Here is a 19260-nt window from a genome sequence, read left to right as displayed (position 1 = left end):
ATGCATTCATGATAATATTCTCAGTCTCTGTAGCTCGTCATTCCCCACCCCCCACGGGAGGGTGAGCTCTTTGAGACCTGGGAGAATCACTGGAAGAGCTCTGGATCCCACCCAGAGCCTAGCACAGGAAGTGCTCTGTAAATACTTGTTAATTGATTGACTGGGAACTCCAGACACACAGGTGTACTCATTTGCACACAGTCCCAGGGACTCAGGTGCAGAAGGCTCAGGTCCACTCAGTCACAGGTCCACACCGACAGCTGTGTCCAGACATCTGCAGGCGTGCACACCGTACCCTGTAGCTGTGCGGTCAGGCACACCCCTAGATGCACACACAGTTGTAGATTTTTTTTCCCCTCAAGCTTCCTCCTGTCTTCCTCTAGGCTCAGCTTTTTTTCTTTTTTCTTTTCTTTTCTTTTCTTTTTTTTTTTTTTTTGAGGGACAGAGAAACAAGAGCAAAGAGAGCAGGGGCAGGGGGGTTCCGGAGGGCCGAGTCATGGGGCTGAAGCAATGTCCAGTGACTTCCAGCAGCTGAGATTATCCTAGCTGCTGGGGCGGGCAGGGGGGGAAGTTGGGGAGAGCCAGCTCCTAGGGAGCGGTCCCTCTTACCAGCCACCTTGAAAGCAAACCTGGGATCTAGCTGCTCCTGCCAGGGTCGTTTGTCTGAGCCTTTCCTGGGGCCATGGACTCGCCCTCCCCCCCCCAGAGGAGTTCCTGCCTCCCACCATGAGTCTGGCCCCTTTTCCCACCTCTGCCCTCCTGTCTAAACTTGGAAGCCTTCCTTAGGAGGCTGTATGCTGGTGAGTGTCTGGGTGAGTGATGTGTATTTTTGACTTGGAATTTCTCTCTAACGCTGTCTCCCTTTTGCTCTGTCTTGCTGTGTCTGATTCTCCCTCTCCTTGTTTCTCTGACAGTCTGGAACTCTCACCCGGGTCGCTGCCCCTGTCTACCCCTGTTCTTGTCTCTGTCGCTGCCACAGCCTCCTTTCTCAGAGCTGGGAACTGGCAGTGATGAGTTTCATACTTCTCCAGTTGTTAATACTCAAACCCCGCCCCTCGGCCCGCCTGCCCTGCCTCTGGGGTCAACAAGAGGTTGGGGTGGGGGGGCGGGGGGCTCAGCTGGCTGCTCAGGACATCCTGCGCTTCCTCAGCGCTGCAGCTGCAAGTTTTGGGGGCTGAGAATGGGGGGAAGGGATGGGGGTCGGCTCCGGCTCCCGCTGACCTCTGCGCCCCGCACGCCCAGCCAGGGCACACCAGCTGGGTGGAAGGCCCGTGTGTGAGGGCTACAGCCAGCAAGCTCCTAACCAAGCCGGCGAGGACGCTCCCCGCCACGCTGACCCGCTGGCAAATAGCCGCCCCCGTGGGCAGTGGCGGGAGTTGGCAGGGCCCAGCCAAGCAGGGTCAGTGGCAGTACTCACAATGGCCTTTCTCCACACCCCTGGCAGCTGAGATCCACCTCGGAGATGCCCAACAGCTGTGCCCTCTGCCCAGCCTCAGGGCCTGCTTCTGAAGCTACAGCTGCCCACATCATGTGGGGGGCTGAGCGAGGCACCTCGGGAGTGTAGGCTCCAGCCCGGAGTGGGGAATTTGAGCAGGGGGCAGCGGGGCAGGGGGCCCAGAGCCCAGGGGGGCACCAAGCCCCTCTGGCCGCGCTCCCCTCCAGCATGACGTGTCTGGATGAGGAGGCACGGGAGGCGAGTCTACTCTAGATATCCATAGGCCGCTACAGAAGGGGCAGTTGAGGCACAGTCACAGGGGAGACCGCTGGAGCAAAGAACAAGGTATGGTTCCTTTAGCAGATGGTATATTCTCATGGTTAAGAGGAGGGATTTTTTTTCTTTTCTTCTTCTTCTTCTTCTTCTCCTTCTCCTTCTCCTTCTCCTTCTCCTTCTCCTTCTCCTTCTCCTTCTCCTTCTCCTTCTCCTTCTTCTTCTTCTTCTTTTTTGGAGCTGGAAGGCCTGGGTTTGAATCCCAGCTCTGCCACTTGCTGTTTGTATAACCTTGGGCAATCGATGTAACCTCTCTCTTGCCTTATCGGTAAATTGAGGATGAGAATACCTATTTTATTCAGTTTTTTGAGGATTAGAGGAGATAGGATATATAAAATGCTTTTAAAAGTGCCTGGTGTATTAAGAAGCACTGTGTGTGTTGGCTGTGAGAATGGGGAAGCCTGTGGGTCTGGGGTCCCTGGGATTTCTTGGAGAAGCTGGGCAGAGAATTGGATCTCCAGATGTCACAGGAATGGGATGGGGGTTGGGGAGGACAGTGGGTCCCTAATCTCCAGCCTCCTCACCCTTCACGTCACATCTCTCTCCCCACAAGTTTTTGCAACCTGGAGCCCCTCTGCCCGCATGTAGAGTACAGCCCCCCACCTGTCTGGTAGGGACCCAGCATCCCAGTCGCCTACCATCAGTCAATCACCCAGGACCTAGCCCTGGCAGATAGATACCAGATTCCCCATCCCTGCACCAAGGGGGCATTCGTGTGAAGGGTGGTGGCACTGAGTAAGGACCAGTGGGTGGGTGTGGCACCTTGAGGGCCAGGGTCTGTCCTGGGTTGTCTCTCTTCCCCTGTGAGTCTGGTGATAAGACTCCTCTCTCCCCCAACTTCGTTTTCTTCAGCCCCTCCCCTTCAAGGTGCAGCAAGGACAGTGGAGGGTTGCGCTGTGGTGGGCCACTGGGGAGCCTCTGGGGTGGGAAGCTAATCCTAACTGGAGTTCTCATGGTTGCAAAGGGGACTTGTGCCTCTTGGGGAGGGAGGCAAGTATGCCTATAGTGGAAAGAGCACTGGCTGGAAGCTGGAGGCTGGGTTTTTGCCATTCACTGGTTGCTGACTTTGGCCTGGGTTTTCCTCATCTGGAGACAATGATGCCCACCTCACTCCGAGTGGAGGGTAAATAACATAATATGGCCTGCCACCTGTGTGTTCTATCCAGGTCACATCCTGGCTTGGTAAACAATGCCTGTGGATTCTCCTGTTCTTCCAGGGCCTGGCATGCCCCAGGGTGGGCATCCACAGGCCCCCTGGAACCAGAGACAGTTCCCAATCTCTCACAGAGGCATCTGGGGCTGGTGTGTGGTGGAGGGGGGGGCATATGGTTTTCAGGCATTCGGTGTTGTCTGCCCTCTTCCCTGGCAGGCCAAAGTTGGGTAACAAAGGGGGCCTCCTTCTTACATGCCTTTGTATGAGGTGGTCGGGAGGGAGGGGTCAGAAGTTCTCTGGGTAGACAAGGAAAGCAAGGTGGAACGTACTGGTGCCCAGGAAATGCTATGGTTGCTCCCCTGCTTTGAGGATGAGCTCTTAGTCTGGGGGACTAGGGACTGGGGTTAAAGATTAGAACCAAAGGCACAGCCAGCTCACCCCCAGCCGTGGCAAAGAGCAGTTCCCAGCCCACCTCCCCTTCTTCCTCCTGTCTTCCTCTTGTAAGGAAGAGCCGAGTTCTTGGCTCCTCTAGCCTGAGCTGTCCGTTTCATTTTCTCTTTTACCCAGGCACGTGGGCGGGGGAAAGGGAACGCGGAGCCGAGGCTATCGGCTATTGGTGGCTATCGGCGTTTTTGTACACATCAGTGAGTGGGTGTGTTGTGCGCGCATCCATGTGTGCGTGTTTTATGCATGTGTGGGCTGGGGAGGGCTCTGAATATCTGCTGGAACCCGGCACCCGGAGCCCGCGGCTCTGCGCATGCGGGGTGAGTGTGTGTGTCTGCACGTGTCCGTGTGTGTGCCGGAGACTCAGCTGCATTCACTTGCTCGCGCGCGCGCTCTCTCTCGCTCTCTCCTGCTGTCTCTTTCGCGCGCGCACACACGTACTCACACACACACAATTTTCAATCTCTCTCTCCCCATTCCCTCCCTCCCCCTCTCCCCCTTCTCTAGCACTCGCGCTCTCTCTCTCTCTCCCCCCTTCTCCCTCCCTCTCTCCCTCTTTCACTCTCCCTCCCTCTCTCTCCCTCTCCCCGCCCCCTCTCTCTGCCTCTGCCAGTTCTGCTTGGGTGGGGGCTAACTCCTGAGTCCCTGGGGTGCCTGGGAGAACATCCCTGCCTTTCTTTTTGCCTGCACCATTCCCTTCCCTCCTGGGCGATGCTCCCCGGGGCTTGCAGACAACTCCTCTCTGTGGCCTCCTGGGAAGAAGGGAGTGGGGAAGGGAGGACCCCAAGCCCTGTGCCCATGGTGCCATCTGCAGCGAGTGCCTTGGCCCCGTGACATTCATGCTTCCAGCATTCAGCTGCCCTAGCTCCCAGCTCCAATTACCCTACCCGGCTGGCTGCTGGGGGGGGGCGGGGAGGGGGGGAAATGTGCCATGCCCAGCTTGGGGGTGCTCCTAGCTGCCTTCTTGGCTCCTTGGATCTCCCGCTTCCGTTCCTGAGGGGAACTGGGGCAGAGGCAAGAAGTTCTGTGGGTTGGCAGGGAAGGGGCTGAGCTCTTGAGTGTGGGTGTGGGCATGGGCGTGAGGGATGGAATTGACCTCTGGACCTGGACACCCACCTTGATGCCTGACTGGCACTGGCCTGGGGTGGGAAGAGGGAGAGGAGAGCAGCAGGTGGTTAAGGTTGGGGAGGGGGGTGTGGGATGCACAGTCTTTCCAGTCTTTGATGTTAATACTGGGCATCTGGCCCAAGTCGAGGCTACTGTTTATGTCTTTCTGTTTCTGATCTGCAGGGGGGAGTTTCCTGTTATATTCTTTGGGGGGAGAGGATCTTTTGTTTAAGTAACCATTCACCCCCATGTCCTATCCCCCACCCCTCATCTCCTGTTCTCTAGCCTCCAGGGCCCCTTGGTGAACTAGGAGATCAGACTTAAGGGTCACTGCCTTTAAGTTCCAGAATCTCATCTCCCGGGGCCCAGTGAGAGCCCACCAAGGAGTGGTGCCTCCCTCTTCTCCTCCCTCTTGCTTGCCAAGCTGGTGCCTGCTTTTGTGTATGCCTCTGCCATCTCATACCTGCCAAATAGTACCTTCCTTCCCGCCTTCACTCCTTTCTTTCCTGGCACTAGGATAACAGTGAGTTGGGTGGGGCCGTCCTACTCAGTCCATACCTGAGCATAGAACAGGCTGACCTGGGAAAGGAGAGAGAGGTCCCAGCCCTGAGAGGGACCTACCCCTCTGCGAGGGGGCCTGTGTTGTGCTGCAGCCTTCGCTCTCACCAGACTCCCAGGGGCTGTTGGTGTTTGTGGCTGCCCGTGGGAGCCCACGTTGGCACCGGCGGTAGTGTGCACACAGATGCTTATGTTTGCCTGTGCATGCCCCTGTGTATATTTGGGCTGCAGTGGCCACCCGGGCCCCTTAGCATCACCCTTCTTGGCGCCCGTGGTGTGGAGTCAGGGCCTCAATGCCAGGTTATTGGGGGAGGGGGAGTGTCTCCCCCCCACACCCTAGCATCAAGCAAAGGGGAAGGGGAAAGGGAGGCGTGAACCTACCCACAGCACTATTAATAGCCCACATGCCAGGCCACCAAGAACCAGCTGTCACCGTGGAAACCATTTCTACTCCCCCCTCCCCCAGCCTCCATGGGGTGGGACTTAGGCGGGGCATGAAGCACCCCCCACCCATCTTTCTTTGTTACCTTTCTCTCTTTGTCTCCCCTCTCCTTCATTTGTCTCTCCTCCCTACCTCACCCCTTCTGTCCCCCATCCCCCATCTCATCTCTGCCTTTCCCTCTACCTCATTGTCATCCCAGCTCTACCCCCCATCCCTGCCCATCTCTTTGTTCTTGCCCCTCCTCATCTTTCTCCCCCTCTTCCTCCATCATCCCTTTTGCCCCTCTCCTCCTCCTCCTCCTCTTTCTCCACTCTTCTCAGCCCCTCTATACGTGTGCATCTTTTCCTCTGTGGTTGGCAAGGAGGAGGGCTGGGCTTTCCTTAGGGCATTAAGGACAAAGTCCAGGGGCCCCAGACAGATGGGGCCAAAGCGAGGAGCAGACACTCAGAGGAGGAGTGTGTGTAGAATTTGGGGCTAGATTCTGGGGGCAGAGAATCCCCTTGGGCCTGCAGGACTGCAGAGTGGGGCAGTCCAGCAGTGGGAACCTGGCATGGTGCCCACGGATGCCGCATTGGCCTCTTGTCTCTGCCCCCCGCCCATTGCAGAAGCACTTAAGCTTAATGAAATGCTTCCCCCTCCGTGGGCACCTTGCCCATACTGCCACCCAACAGCTCTTATCTGACAAAGAGGGAGTGGGTGGCCAGCCCACCCGACAGGTGGGTCTTGCCATCCGGCTGTCCCATCTAGTCTCAGAACCCCACAGCTCTCCCTCCCCTTCTTCAGGCGGGCCTCCAGCTCTGCGGGGTCTGTGCCAGGAAGGAGTTTGGGGAGTTAAGCTGGGCTCCAGGAAGAGGGGAGCGAGGCTGCCCTTTGGGGTGGGCATCCCTACCTCACTCCCCCCCTTCCCCACTGCCCTTTTCGTGCCCACAGCTAACAGAGGCTCGCAGGGTCTATGCCTCCCTGCATGCTGGGCCTTCTGCTTGCTCTTTGTTGCCTCAGAGGCCCAGGTATGTCCCTAGAGACCAGGGGTCCCCAGGGGTTCTCCGGGCTCTTGCTTGGTGCCACGTGAGGGTGCCCCGAGCACGAGGGCAGCACCTTGCTCCTCTGCCTATTGCCAGGGGTCAGGGTGGCCTAGTTGCACGGACGGGCACCGGGGCGCCATTCAGCTGGGCACAGAGGTGGGGCAGAGAGGGAGCTCGCCCCTCCCCCCCCCAGCAGGCACGTGCAAGCCCTTGGCAGTGCCCAGACACATTTGGAGTTAAGGCCGGGCCGGGGAGGGGGAAGGGAAAACAAACATGGTGGCTTAGGTTGGCGCTACCCCAGGTGTGCCCTGTAGCAACTGGCAGTGGCAGGGCGCGCACGCAGGAGGAGGGGGTCCTCCAGGGCGATGGGCCCGGGGCAGGAGCTGCCCAGGCCATGTGGCTGCCGCTGGTGTTCCCTGCCTGGCCTGGCCCCCAGCTGCTAATACCCGTGCCCATACACCCTGGCCCTCTTTGCCTGCCCCCAGGGCCTGCTCCCCAGAGCTGCCCCTCTCTCAGCGTGCCCACTCCTGTGCTTGCCTCCTCCCATCCCTGGGGGCGCTTGGGCCTCCGGCTGGCGAGTGGATTTTTCCAGCTTCTGTAAACAAGTGGTGGCAGCATGCCAGGTGGGCAGGAGACAGGCGGGGGCAGCACCGCAGCCAGGGTGTGCCAAGCACCGAGGCACAGCCTCAGGGGGGAGACAGGGAGACACCCAGACCCAGAGAGAGAGAGAGACATTCAGATGCAGACAGACGGACCAAAGGAAGCCTTGCTGGGCACAGAGAGAAGTGGAAACAGAGGCGACAGAAAATAGCCCTCTATTGTCCAGCCCAACCCCCATGACTTCCCTGGCCCCCTACCCGTCAGTGCTCTGGCTAAGAGTGGCAGGCCCCAGTGCCCAGTCCCTGGGCATCCCCACCCACTCCTTCTCCTCCCCCTACCTCCACCCCTTAGGGCTGGCTACGCCATTATAAATTTATAACAGGAATTTCTTCACAAGCCAAGAAAAACTTGACCTACTTTCTTGACGGCTCCCTGGGCTAAGGCTCCCCGCTCATTGCCCCCCCCCCAACCCCAGTCTCCTGTCCAGCCCCCAGTGCCCAGTCCTGGTCTAAGGGGGTAGCAGAGGCACCATGGGCCACCCTTTTGCGCTCCTGCCATGTTCCTCACGCAGGGGGCTCGCCCGGGTGCAGAGGCCCTGTCCTGCTGCCCTGCCCTGCCCAATGACCTGACTTATCTCTGTCTCCCCTCCCACCCTGGCTCCTTATCAGTTCCAGGGGGTGGGGCGGGGGGCCCAGGGGCGAGGTCTCTGGTACCGCAGCCACGTGATCAAGGCCGTGTGTGGGGAACTGCACCCTTTGTCCCCCTCTCCCATGCTCACACCTGCGGGTGTGTGCAGACGGTATGCCTGCGGTCTGTAGCCTGTGGTCAGAGGGGCAGTGTAGAGGGGATGGTGGGCCCAGGCTGGCACTGCCCTGGACCCCAGCTAGCGGACCACGCTAGCATTTGAGACAGGCTGTGAGGTTCTAAGCGCTGAGCCACCTGCTTGCGAGCTGTGTGAATGGGAACGAGTGATCGGGCTGTCGGAGCCGGCATGTTCTTCTGTAGAGTTCTGACGCCCACTTCGGAGGGGCACATATTATCATTCAGGTGGCATGGTAGTTTCCTTTTCCCTTTCCCTTGCTGTCCTGGTGGGTGGCAGCCCAGCTAAACCAACTGGGAAATCTGGCCCAGAGACTGGGAAGTGTGATTTGGGACCTTGTAGAGAAAGTTCTGGAGTCCTGAGGGGGCTGGGACTGGGGAGGCATAATTTGGTCAGCAGTAGGGGGAAGGTCAGCTCCTCACTGCTTTCAGCACCCCTCTCTATAAAGGCACTCAGGTGGGCATTCCTGATCCCTCTGTGCTGCCCCCACACCCCATGCTTCCTTTTCAAGTACCCCCCAGGCCTGGGCTGAAATTTGCTCATCTTGGGTCCCCTCTTGGCCTATAATACTGATACGTCCTAACAAGAACTCAGCTAGAGGGGTGGTAACGATAGCCACCAGTTAATGGCCGCTTATCAAGGGCCAGCCCTTTGACTCAATGTCAGGCTTGAGACATGGTACATGATTACCTCCTTCTTTTCCTCCATACCTTTCCCGGTCTGGGGCTTAGGATGTGTATCTCCGGTCTTGCCTGCTGCACCTGTTGATCTGACAGGTTGTCCTGCTCCCCTCTCTGTGCTTGCCCTCCATGCCCGCCACCATCTTGTAATGAGCCCCCAAGAGCCCAAAATGTTGCCAGCAAAGGAATCCTACCTACCCACTCCCACCATGGCGCCGCCTTATCCCTGCCTCTCTCCTCTCTTTGCAGGGACTTCTGGACAGGACAAGACTCTAAAGCTACTCCCCCAGTCCAAGACCCCCCCCCCCGGACCCAGCTTGCCCTCAGCCCTACCACCTGCCACTCCCTGGCCCCTCTCACCGCCCGCCCCCCTTGGGGCACAGGGCATGGTGTGAAAGGCCAAGTGCTGAGGCGGGCACCATGGGTGCTGTGCCCTAGGGCCTGGGTGGCAGGGGGTGGGTGGCCTGTGGGCGTGCCGGGGGGGCCCTTGTGCCCACCCCAGTCTCTTGGCGTGCTGGAGGGCATCCTGGATGGAATTGAAGTGAATGGAACAGAAGCCAAGCAAGGTGGAGTGTGGGTCAGACCCAGAGGAGAACAGGTAATGGGTCTGGCAGCCAGGTCGTACCAATTCCTGGGCAACAGGCATGTTCATCACCTGGCCGGGCAAACGAGAGCTGAGCTTGGGCCTTTTAAGCACCTCTGGAGGGATGGGCATGAGACCAGCAAGCCTGTTGCCTACCTTTGCCCAGGAGATGAGGTCATGGCCACATGGGGCAGGGAATCAGGCACCAGGATTGAGAGATGTCCATTTTGGAGGGGGGAGGGGATGCAGAGCAATTACAGGCGGCAGGCACGTGGCTCCTCTCTTGACAGTGCTGGGAAATCTCACATGCCGTCCCGGTGTTCCTCCGCCGCCCTCACCTGAGCATGTGGAATGCAAACAGCCTTGCCGTTTCCCCTCTCCCTACAAGCTTGTGTGGTCCAGAAGCCATGGTGCATGGGACATGACATTTCAGGGCACATGCACCAGTGACTGTTGGTCCCAGCCGTGCTTATATTTGGAACCTATTGGGAGCCCCACAAGCTCTTCCTTGTTCATGGGCAAGAGCGGGCACTGCCGTGGGGCTCCTCCCAGGAAGTGGAAGTGAATGCCAACTCCGAAGGGTTTACTATACAGCCCTGCACACAGCTGGGGATGCGTTACCTGGGATCTGCATGGCTCTTGAGGAGCCCAGAGGGTCTCCGCTTCTCCCGTCGGCCCCAAGTCGTACAGAGCTCTGTCCTAGTTGGCATGAAGCCCCAAGAGCTGGGTACAGCCTGTGCCTATGGGCCAGGGAGAGGGTGGGGGTGGGGGTGCTCTGGGGAGAAGTGTGGCCGTTGCCTTGGAGACCAGATCTTGAGCCAAGAGGCCAGAGGCTTGGCCAGGCAAAGCCTTGGGGCCCAAGTCGAGGTCCCTGGAGGGATGGAGAAAGTGGATGAAACTGGCGGTTGGGTAGGACACCGCAGGTATCCCTCCCCAAAGCCTCACCCCAGGGGGGCTCTGAAGAAGATCTAGCCTGTCATTGCATGGCTCTCACTTGCAGCCTCTGTACCTCCCTGCCCCAACTTCCGTGAGTCTGGGCGAGTCTGCACCTAATTCAGAGAAAAACAGGAATGCAGGTTCCTGGTTCCTGGTCCCCGAGAACTGCATCCCCTCCCCCCATGCTCCGCCCCTCCCCCCCACGTCCCTGCGCCACCTTGTGGCTGTCCCTGGGACTGCACCCAGAGGCTGTGAGTCGTCATTGCTGAAAACCGCCAGCTCAACTAGGGGCTAGACGGCCTGGAGTTCTCCCATACCCGCTCCTGCTGGCGGCAGGACGGAGATCTAAGTCTCCAGTGCTTGTAGAAATCAGACAGGGGTGATCCCCAGGGGGCCCGGAACACAGACTCGTCTGTGACTGTGACCCTGGCCAAGGTCACTGTGTCAGTGTGTTGGGAGCTGCATCAGGCTCGAGGGGGAGGAGCCCTGCAACATGCCACCCGCAGGGTGGGTGTGGAAGGTTATACAATCCGTGCATGCATGTAGCGGCTTATGTAACCTGGTGTGTGCTGAGGTTATGTAACACGTATGGGCAGAGGCTGGTCACATATATGTGCAGTGGTTGAGGGTTGCTAATACCTTGCATGGAGGGGCTCAGAGTCCTTATCTTGGCTCTGACTCCAGGGCCCAGCGTCACCAGGCACAAGTGGACCTTTGGTTTGTTGCTCTGCTAAATGGAGGCCATGAACAGGATGACGCTGGAAGTCTTGTCTCACTCTCATATTCCAGGTTCTAGGTTCTGGTTGCTCGCATTATATGTTTTCAATCACTCTGGTCATTCACCGTGAGTGCGTGACCTGGAAATCAAGCAACATGTTCACGGGGGGAGGGGGTGGTATTATTAGGTGTCTGTAACGCATGGGCATATCCTAGAGGTCATATAACACACTTGAGAACGCCCTGAAAATTTCATAGATATGTAGATCCTGGTGCTTATTTACTGTGCTGAGGTTGGTACTGAAGGCTGCATAGTTATTCAGATGCGCTGGTCTTATGTTACGTGTACCCGTGTGCTCTATCTGTATGCTTCAAGCGGTATAAGCATGTCCTGAAGATTCTTTCTGCGTAGGTGTCATGTATCGAAGGCTTAACCGTGTGGATATCTTGTAGATTTGGGGTGTTTAAGGTTCTATAATGCGTGCACACGCGTGTGTGTATGTGTGTGTGTGTTTGGGCCCTAGAACATGCCTGTGTCCCAGACAAGCCCTTTATCTCTCTCCCCAAAGCTTGTAGATAGCTGGACCCTTCTCAGTGCTGTCAGCTGACCTAGGGGTGGAGGTAGAATGAGGACACAAGATGGAGGGAGTCGGGGCCTGGGGGATTATATAAACCTACTGGATGAGAAGGGGGTTGCCCAAAGACTGCTCTGTGATTCTGCCCACTTTGCCCCCATCCAGTGCCAGGTCACCAGATGGAAAGCGAAAAAGAAAGAACGGCCAATGTTCCCTGAAAACCAGCATGTCAGGTGAGCCTGGCTGTGTGTGCCCTTCTTCCCCACCCTCAACCCCACCAAACCAACCCAGGGCTCTTTCGGGGCCTGGGCATGGACCAGCAGCTCCTGTGTCCCTTAGGGAGAGCCTCCTAGAGGGCTTGGGACAGACTTGTCTGGAGGTGAGAGGGGTGATAAGGGCATGCCCCAGCCTTTGAGGATGGATTAGGTCAAGAAGGGCCTCTTCCCTTCTCCGATAACCCCCTTGCCTGAGCCCCACCCCCCTGCGCCCCCAGATTAGAGTCTGGGCTAAAGGGCCAAGGGACCGTATTCCCCTGAGATGAGCTGCTGACGTGTGCTTCTCCTTCTCCTGCATCCCCGGCCCCTCAGATGCAGCAAGAGAAAAATCCCCAAGTGGGCAGTCGGAAGAACTGGGATTCTCCATATTCTTAGGGAAGGGGATGGACAAGATGACCTCTGAATTGTCTCCAGGATTCTACCTGGACACAAAACCCCGTCAAGGAGGCTGGGCTAGGGGATGGGCCAGGAAGGAGAAGTTGGGGGATGAAGAAAGTGTAGGAGCCTCTCTGCTGGGGGCCCAAGCCATGCCTGCCTGCCTGCCTCCCTTCCTCCCTCCCAGGGTATATCCCTAGTTACCTGGACAAAGACGAGCAGTGTGTCGTGTGTGGGGACAAGGCAACCGGTTATCACTACCGCTGCATCACTTGTGAGGGCTGCAAGGTATGGACCAGCCAGCTCCTGCCCCTCCCCCACCACCTGAGCCCCCATCTCACCCGCCTTAAGGCCCTCAGCACCTGGCAAGGACAGCCCTATAAACATGTCACCTAAAGCCCACCTGTTGCACCACCATTGCTCTCTCTCATCCATTTGTTCATTCGCAGTCTCTGCTCTGCCACTCATATGTAAGATGCCTAATTTCTCTGGGCCTCAGTTTCTTCATCTACAAAAGGGGGATAATCCTACTACCTACTTCAGAGAGCTGTTGGGAGAATTAAATGAGCTAATTCATATAGAGTATTTAAAACAGTGCCAGGCACGTCAGAAGTGCTCAGTAAAGCCCAGCTATCGTCCATCCAGCTGGTTTATCAGGTATGAGGGATGTCGTACGCGCCCTGCTCTCCAGCTGCTCACAGCCTACCAGAGAGAGCCCCATCAGAAACAAACATTGTTTTTCAAAATGTGGTTGGGGGGTCACCCGCAGTACTAGTTCAATGCAGAGCCCCAGGCCCCATTCCCACCCTACTCAATCAGAACTTTTCGTGGTGAAGCCTTTGTGGACTCTGCCTTGAAACGGGTTCCCCAGTTGCTTCCCTGGCACCTAGAAAGGGGAGAACCAGTGCTGGGGGGGCATGGTGGGGCCTAGAGTGGGAGACAATGCCAGGGTGCCCCTGGGCAGCCGGGACAAGGTCATAGACTTGGGGAGCCTTAATTAGATCTCACTTTGCTCATTTTAACCTGAAAGGGTTTTCCAGGATCATCACCTCGTGAGAATGTAAGACCTTCCAAGAAACAAAAAGTATTTAAAAATATGTTAAGGCTTCCAGTTCCTCTCTTTCTTAGTATCCACCAAGCCAAGAGCCCCCAGGGACTTAGGGTCCCGTAGCAGGGTTCCTGGAAGCAACGCAAGCCGTGTACCATAGAGCAAGGTATGGGCTGAGGACGGCCGAGTCCCAGAGGAGCGTCCCAGAAAGACAGAAATGCCTTGCTCCCCCCCCCGCCAGGAGCCTGATGTTGTGGGTCTAGAGTGAGACCCAGGAATTGGTATTTTTCGTAAGTGCGTTAGATGGTTTCAATGCCCTGTAGAACCTTGAACTCGGACCTTGTGTCCCGTACCTCAGGTCCAGTTCTGGCTCTCCTGCCCGTTTAACTAGGATGACTTTGGGCAGATTGCTTAACCTCTCCAAATTTCAGATTCCTCCTCTCAAAATGGGTTCCTACCTCATGGGGTTGACACAGCATCAAATGTGGTGATGTACCCAAAACAAACAAACAAAAAAAAGGCTTATAAGTGCCTCATAGTGAGCGTTCAGCACATATTATTAGCTCTTGGTATTGTCACTGCCATCTTGATTCTTGAGGTTTTTCTTTAAAGCAAAGACTAAACCCAATAGATAGAATCAAATGGTTTCTTTTAAAGCCGCTATGTCCATACTCCTTGCCTTTTCTTGATTTTTTAACCCCCCTATTTCAAGAATTCCACCTGCATGAGCAGCAGACAGCATGTATAAGGATGGTTGGGGGGGTATCAGTTTTATTTCCAGAGTTGTTGAGCAAGATGGAAATTGAGGTATATGTTGGACTTCCAAAGCTGCTGTTCCTTCAGCCGTCATAGCACCTGACCCATCCCAGGCTCGTGTCTCTGTACTGTGGTCCTCATCCTTCCCCCCCGCCACCGCCACCACTACCCACGCACCCCTGCCCCTCAGCAGCCTAGGAGCTGAGGGCACATATCTCTAAGGTCCTTTGGCCCAGCCAAGTGATCCTGGTCTTGCTGGTGTCAGGAGGATGCCAGGTTCCCTCACTAACCCCCCACGTCCCAGCAAACTGCATGGTTGGTTAGGGAAGGGGAGGTCATGATCATTCCATGCTCCACCTCCCTCCACCCCAGGGCTTCTTTCGCCGCACAATCCAGAAGAACCTCCATCCCACCTACTCCTGCAAATATGACAGCTGCTGTGTCATCGACAAGATCACCCGCAACCAGTGCCAGCTGTGTCGCTTCAAGAAGTGCATCGCCGTGGGCATGGCCATGGACTGTAAGGGGATGGCGGGGGGGAGTTGAGCCAGGCACTGCGGGAGGGGGAGGGGAGTTCAGCTATGACTGCTTCCTGCCAGGGGATCCTCCGGGCCCACAGGGCAGAGTGACAATACAGGTCAGGCTGATGGTGGAATGAGCGTTCAGGATCTTGGTCCCTGCTGCCCTAATCCCTGGGGAAGAGGAAACAGAGGATCCGTCTATGAGCCCTACACACGGTCCCTAGCGCCTACCTGCCTTTCAGCACTCCAGGGCCTTAGTGAGTTGTCGGGTAGGAGGAAGTCCTGAGTTCTCCAGCCTCGCAGAGCATTCGTGACTACAAGAGAAGGCACCCCACTTCTGGTTGAGAGACCGCAGCTTGCATTGGCTAGGGATCAGGTAGCAGGGTCTTCTAGTAACCAATGCCATCGTCACCCTTTAGACCAGGATGTGACAGTCGTCTGCATCAGCTCAGACTGCAGTTGATGCTGTCCCAGCTGATCATCGTCACCCAGGTTGTGCCACCCAACTTCTAGGTGATTTGGGAAGTCACTTAACCTTCCCGGCCCTCAGTTTCCCAACCTGTACATTGGGAAGAGTAGTTTCTGAGCAGGTCGTGGAGATTGCCATGCGAAGGGCGTTGTGTTTCTCTGCCTTTGACAGTGGTTCTAGATGACTCGAAGCGGGTGGCCAAGCGCAAGCTGATTGAGCAGAACCGGGAGCGGCGACGGAAGGAGGAGATGATCCGATCACTGCAGCAGCGACCGGAGCCCACTCCCGAAGAGTGGGACCTGATCCATGTTGCCACCGAGGCCCATCGCAGCACGAATGCCCAGGGTAGCCACTGGAAGCAGAGGCGGAAATTCCTGGTAAGGAGAGAGGGAGCTCGGGGAGGGCAGCAGCCAAGGGCCCAGGAGGGGAGCAAGCTCAGGGTCTTGCCTCCTTCGGGAAGCCTTCTTAGTTTAATCTGACCCGAAGCTAATGCTCTCTACAACTTGGCGATCCTGAGTCATACACCAGTGCGTGGCTTGCTGCTGTCAGAGCCCTGCCTGTTCCATCCCACTGGGGGCTCCAGGAGGACGGGGCCTGGCCTTCCTCACTGAATTTCCAGAGAGCCGGGGCAACCTCTTCTCTTTTTCCTGCCCGCAGTGACTGGGAGGAGAGGGCGAGGACACAGTTATGTAACAGCATTTGGGGGCCCCTGGTGGGTGCCAGGCATTGTCTTAGGCCCTGGCAAAACTGAGCACTGAGTGAATGATCAGCTAGGGAAGAGACTAGACAGCTGGTTGTGTATGCCGAGTGAAGGCAGAGAACTGGTGTCTGGTTCCTGGGGGAGTGTGCCAGTGGGTGGAACAGTATACTGTCAAGAGCACAGGCTCCAAGACCAAGCATGTGTGTGTGTAATGGTCAGGAGTCAGACTGCCTGGGTTCTAATCCTGGTTCTACCACTTACTAGTCGTGTGACCTTGGGCTTATTACTTAGCTGCTCTATACCTCAGTTTCCTCATCCATCAAATGGTGGTAAGTAGAACATTCTCCTCGTAAGGTTCAATGAGACATAAAACATGTCGCCTCGTGCCTAGCTGCGTATTAAATATTGAATAAACGTAGCTTCTATTATTATGATATTACTTCTACTACTGTTATGATCATTGTTATTATTAGCCCACTTAGAGCTCTGGCTCTGATCTATTCTCTGCCCCAAGGGGAAGGAGAAGCCTGAGGCCCGGGACGCAGCAGTCTCCGGGTCCTGGCAGCCCTTCTTCCCCAACCTGCCTTGGAGCTCCCCCTGGTGGGCAGGGAGAGGTTGAAAGGGGTCTGCAGCCCCAGCTGACCCCTGTCTCTTCCTTTAGCCGGATGACATCGGCCAGTCACCCATCGTCTCCATGCCGGATGGAGACAAGGTGGACCTAGAGGCCTTCAGCGAGTTTACCAAGATCATCACCCCGGCCATCACCCGTGTGGTGGACTTTGCCAAAAAACTGCCCATGTTCTCCGAGGTGAGTGGCAGATGGGAAGAGGAATGGTGCCACGCTGGAGGGGAACCTGGGCCCGCTCCCTGGGTCACCCAGTGCCAGCACATGCTCATCTGAGGTTGTCTGGACAGGGTGCAATTCCTGTAGGTCAACACACAGCAAGCACACACCCAACACACACACACACACACACCCAACACACACACACACACACACACACACACACACACACGTGCGCGCGGCTAGCCAATGCCTAAGGAACCAAGAGGCTCCAAGGGCCCAGCCTCCCCAACCCCTCCCTGTCCCTCTCCCCCCACATCTACATAGCCATTCTGGCTCAAGCAGCTTGAACGTTCTCATTTTAAAGAGCACTAACTCTGGGCACAGTCTGTCCTTCTAGCTGTGTGACCTTGGCCATGTTACCTAACTGCGTACCTCACTTTCCCCCTCTGCAGTGGGGATAGAGATAATGATGGGAGGTAACTCACAGGCATAATTGTGAGGTTTAATGAAGTAGGGCATGCCGTGGCCCAGAGCAAGGTAGCTGTTCGCAGTACATCTTACCGGCTGAGGCCGTGGTGACCTCACAGCTCCCAAAGGACACCCACGGGAGACACTCGCGGGGAAGGAGGGGCATGCTGAGTGTTCCTGTGGCCCTGCCACTCCGCAGCTGCCTTGCGAAGACCAGATCATCCTCCTGAAGGGGTGCTGCATGGAGATCATGTCCCTGCGGGCGGCTGTCCGCTATGACCCCGAGAGCGACACTCTGACCCTGAGCGGGGAGATGGCCGTCAAGCGGGAGCAGCTCAAGAATGGCGGCCTGGGCGTAGTCTCTGACGCCATCTTTGAACTGGGCAAGTCACTCTCTGCCTTTAACCTGGATGATACGGAAGTGGCTCTGCTGCAGGCTGTGCTGCTAATGTCAACAGGTACCTGCCTACTGGCTGGGGGGGGGGGGGTTCAGAAGCTTCCAGGTGCCCAAAGCTTGGCTGGGCCCTGGGCCTGTCACTCTTCTCTTCCCTGAATCCTACAGTCTTTCTCCATCCCCCAAGCTTACCTCTGTCACTGGGCCCATTCTCTGTCCCCCGTGCCCCCTTCTGTCCCCCATCCCCTCCTTAGTTCTGATGTCCAGGCCCATCTGTTGCCTCCCCATGCCTCTTCTGCTCCTTATCCCATCTTCACCCCATTCTTTCTCTCGGGGCCCCCCATCTGCTCTCTGTTGCCCAATTCGCCTTTGTTCCCCCACCGCCCAGGTACCTTCTGTCCCCCATCCCTCCTGTCCTCAGTCCCCTCTCTCCACCCCTCATCCCCTCTGCCCCTCTTCCCACCAACCCTTCTCTTTGCCCCTTAGTCCTGCCCTGTCTCCAGGTTTCCCCTCTCTTCCCGCCGCTCAGTCCCTCCATCGTCTTTATTCCTTACCTCTCCAAACCCCGAGCACCCCAGCCTCCTCCCCTTGCTCCTGTGCACGCACTGCACTGTGTTTCTCTCCCCTTCCCTGCCCCAGCCTCTCTGCCTCTGTCTGTCTTCACTCACTCACCCTCATGCCGCTTCTCCCCTGCAGACCGCTCGGGCCTGCTGTGTGTGGACAAGATCGAGAAGAGTCAGGAGGCGTACCTGCTGGCGTTCGAGCACTACGTCAACCACCGCAAACACAACATTCCGCACTTCTGGCCCAAGCTGCTGATGAAGGTGACTGACCTCCGCATGATCGGGGCCTGCCACGCCAGCCGCTTCCTCCACATGAAAGTCGAGTGCCCCACCGAACTGTTCCCCCCACTCTTCCTCGAGGTCTTTGAGGATCAGGAAGTCTAAAGCCTCAGGCGGCCAGAGGGTGTGCGGAGCTGGTGGGGAGGAGCCTGGAGAGAAGGGGCAGAGCTGGGGGCTGAGGGAGGCCCCCCACCCCTCTTCTCTCCTTCCTCTCGTCCTCGGATAGATTCAGCTCCCACACACACCCCCGCACTGCCCGTCCCTCCTCAGAACCTCCAGCCCTGGGACAGGGCAAACACATGAACTTGCTATGAAAAGGACAGTGTGGGAGGCTGGGGGACCGTGTCCTACAGTTCCCAGGACCCCGTCCTCTGAGAAGGTAGGGGAAGGGAGGGAGAACTAAGAGGGGACAAGCCATCTTGACCGTAGGGAATGGAGGAATGTGGGGTGGAGGAAGATGCCCTCAACTCAGCCCCTACACACACACAAGAGAGAGCCCCCCTGCCCCGTTCCTTGACCGAGGTTCCCCCTCCAGGCTAAGGGCCTCTCTGCTTCCCCAGATGCCTGGGTGCAAAGAAAGGCTTGGCTTGGCTCCTCCCCCTGGAGGTTAAAAATTAGTCATTCTAACTGCACTTTGGAAACCAGGCAAGGGGAGAAGATAAATGAAGAAAAACTAGACAGAGAGAAAAAAGAAAAAAAGAGAGTGAGCGACTGATAGAGAGAGAGAGAGATGATATTAAGTTATTAACCGAGGCTGGCCCCCTACCACCCCTAAGCACTTTGAGAGCTGCCCCTCCTCCCCCCAAATCAGAGAGAACTGCCCCCCCCATACCAGGTCCCCAAGGGTAGGGCTGCCGATCAGAGCTGTGAGTTAACAGGGTCCTGGCCATCCCTCCTTGCCTTGCCCCTCCCTCTGTGCCCCTTCGGCACCCCCCGCCCAGTGCTCCCTCTGCTCTCTGCCACTCGTGCCCGCTGAGTTCCATCTACCTCTCACGCTGGATGCCAGCTGGCCCCTCACCAGCCTGCCCTGCTGCCCACACAGCTCCCCTTTCAAGTGCCCAGCCCCAGGGGCCTCTCCCTGCCCCCCCCCCACTCCTTCCATACCTTGGCACCCACACAGGAAAACCTGTGGCTCCGACTCCTGCCCTCCTCACACCTGCAGTATTAGCTACGATCCAGATGCTGCTGCACTGGGGGGGGGGGGGGGGGGGGGGGGGGGG

At 57.1% G+C, this 19260-nt stretch overlaps 1 protein-coding gene across 1 annotated transcript in view; it reads left to right on the top strand.

The window, feature by feature from the left end:
* The window catches only part of THRA (thyroid hormone receptor alpha), a 22330-nt gene extending 3623 nt beyond the window's left edge, over positions 1–18707 (top strand). The window contains exons 2-9 of the mRNA XM_040640673.1: positions 8844–9192; positions 11571–11638; positions 12243–12343; positions 14232–14379; positions 15021–15226; positions 16211–16357; positions 17004–17262; positions 17895–18707. Coding sequence (XP_040496607.1) covers positions 9140–9192; positions 11571–11638; positions 12243–12343; positions 14232–14379; positions 15021–15226; positions 16211–16357; positions 17004–17262; positions 17895–18145 — 1233 coding nt within the window. The 5' untranslated portion in view covers positions 8844–9139 and the 3' untranslated portion in view covers positions 18146–18707. The remainder of the gene's footprint in view (positions 1–8843; positions 9193–11570; positions 11639–12242; positions 12344–14231; positions 14380–15020; positions 15227–16210; positions 16358–17003; positions 17263–17894) is intronic.
* The last annotated feature ends 553 nt before the right edge of the window (positions 18708–19260 follow it).

This window comes from Ursus maritimus, unplaced genomic scaffold (genome assembly GCF_017311325.1).
Source record: "Ursus maritimus isolate PB19 unplaced genomic scaffold, ASM1731132v1 scaffold_24, whole genome shotgun sequence".
Classification (NCBI taxonomy): Eukaryota; Metazoa; Chordata; class Mammalia; order Carnivora; family Ursidae; genus Ursus; species Ursus maritimus.
This window is presented reverse-complemented; position numbering and strand designations above follow the sequence as displayed.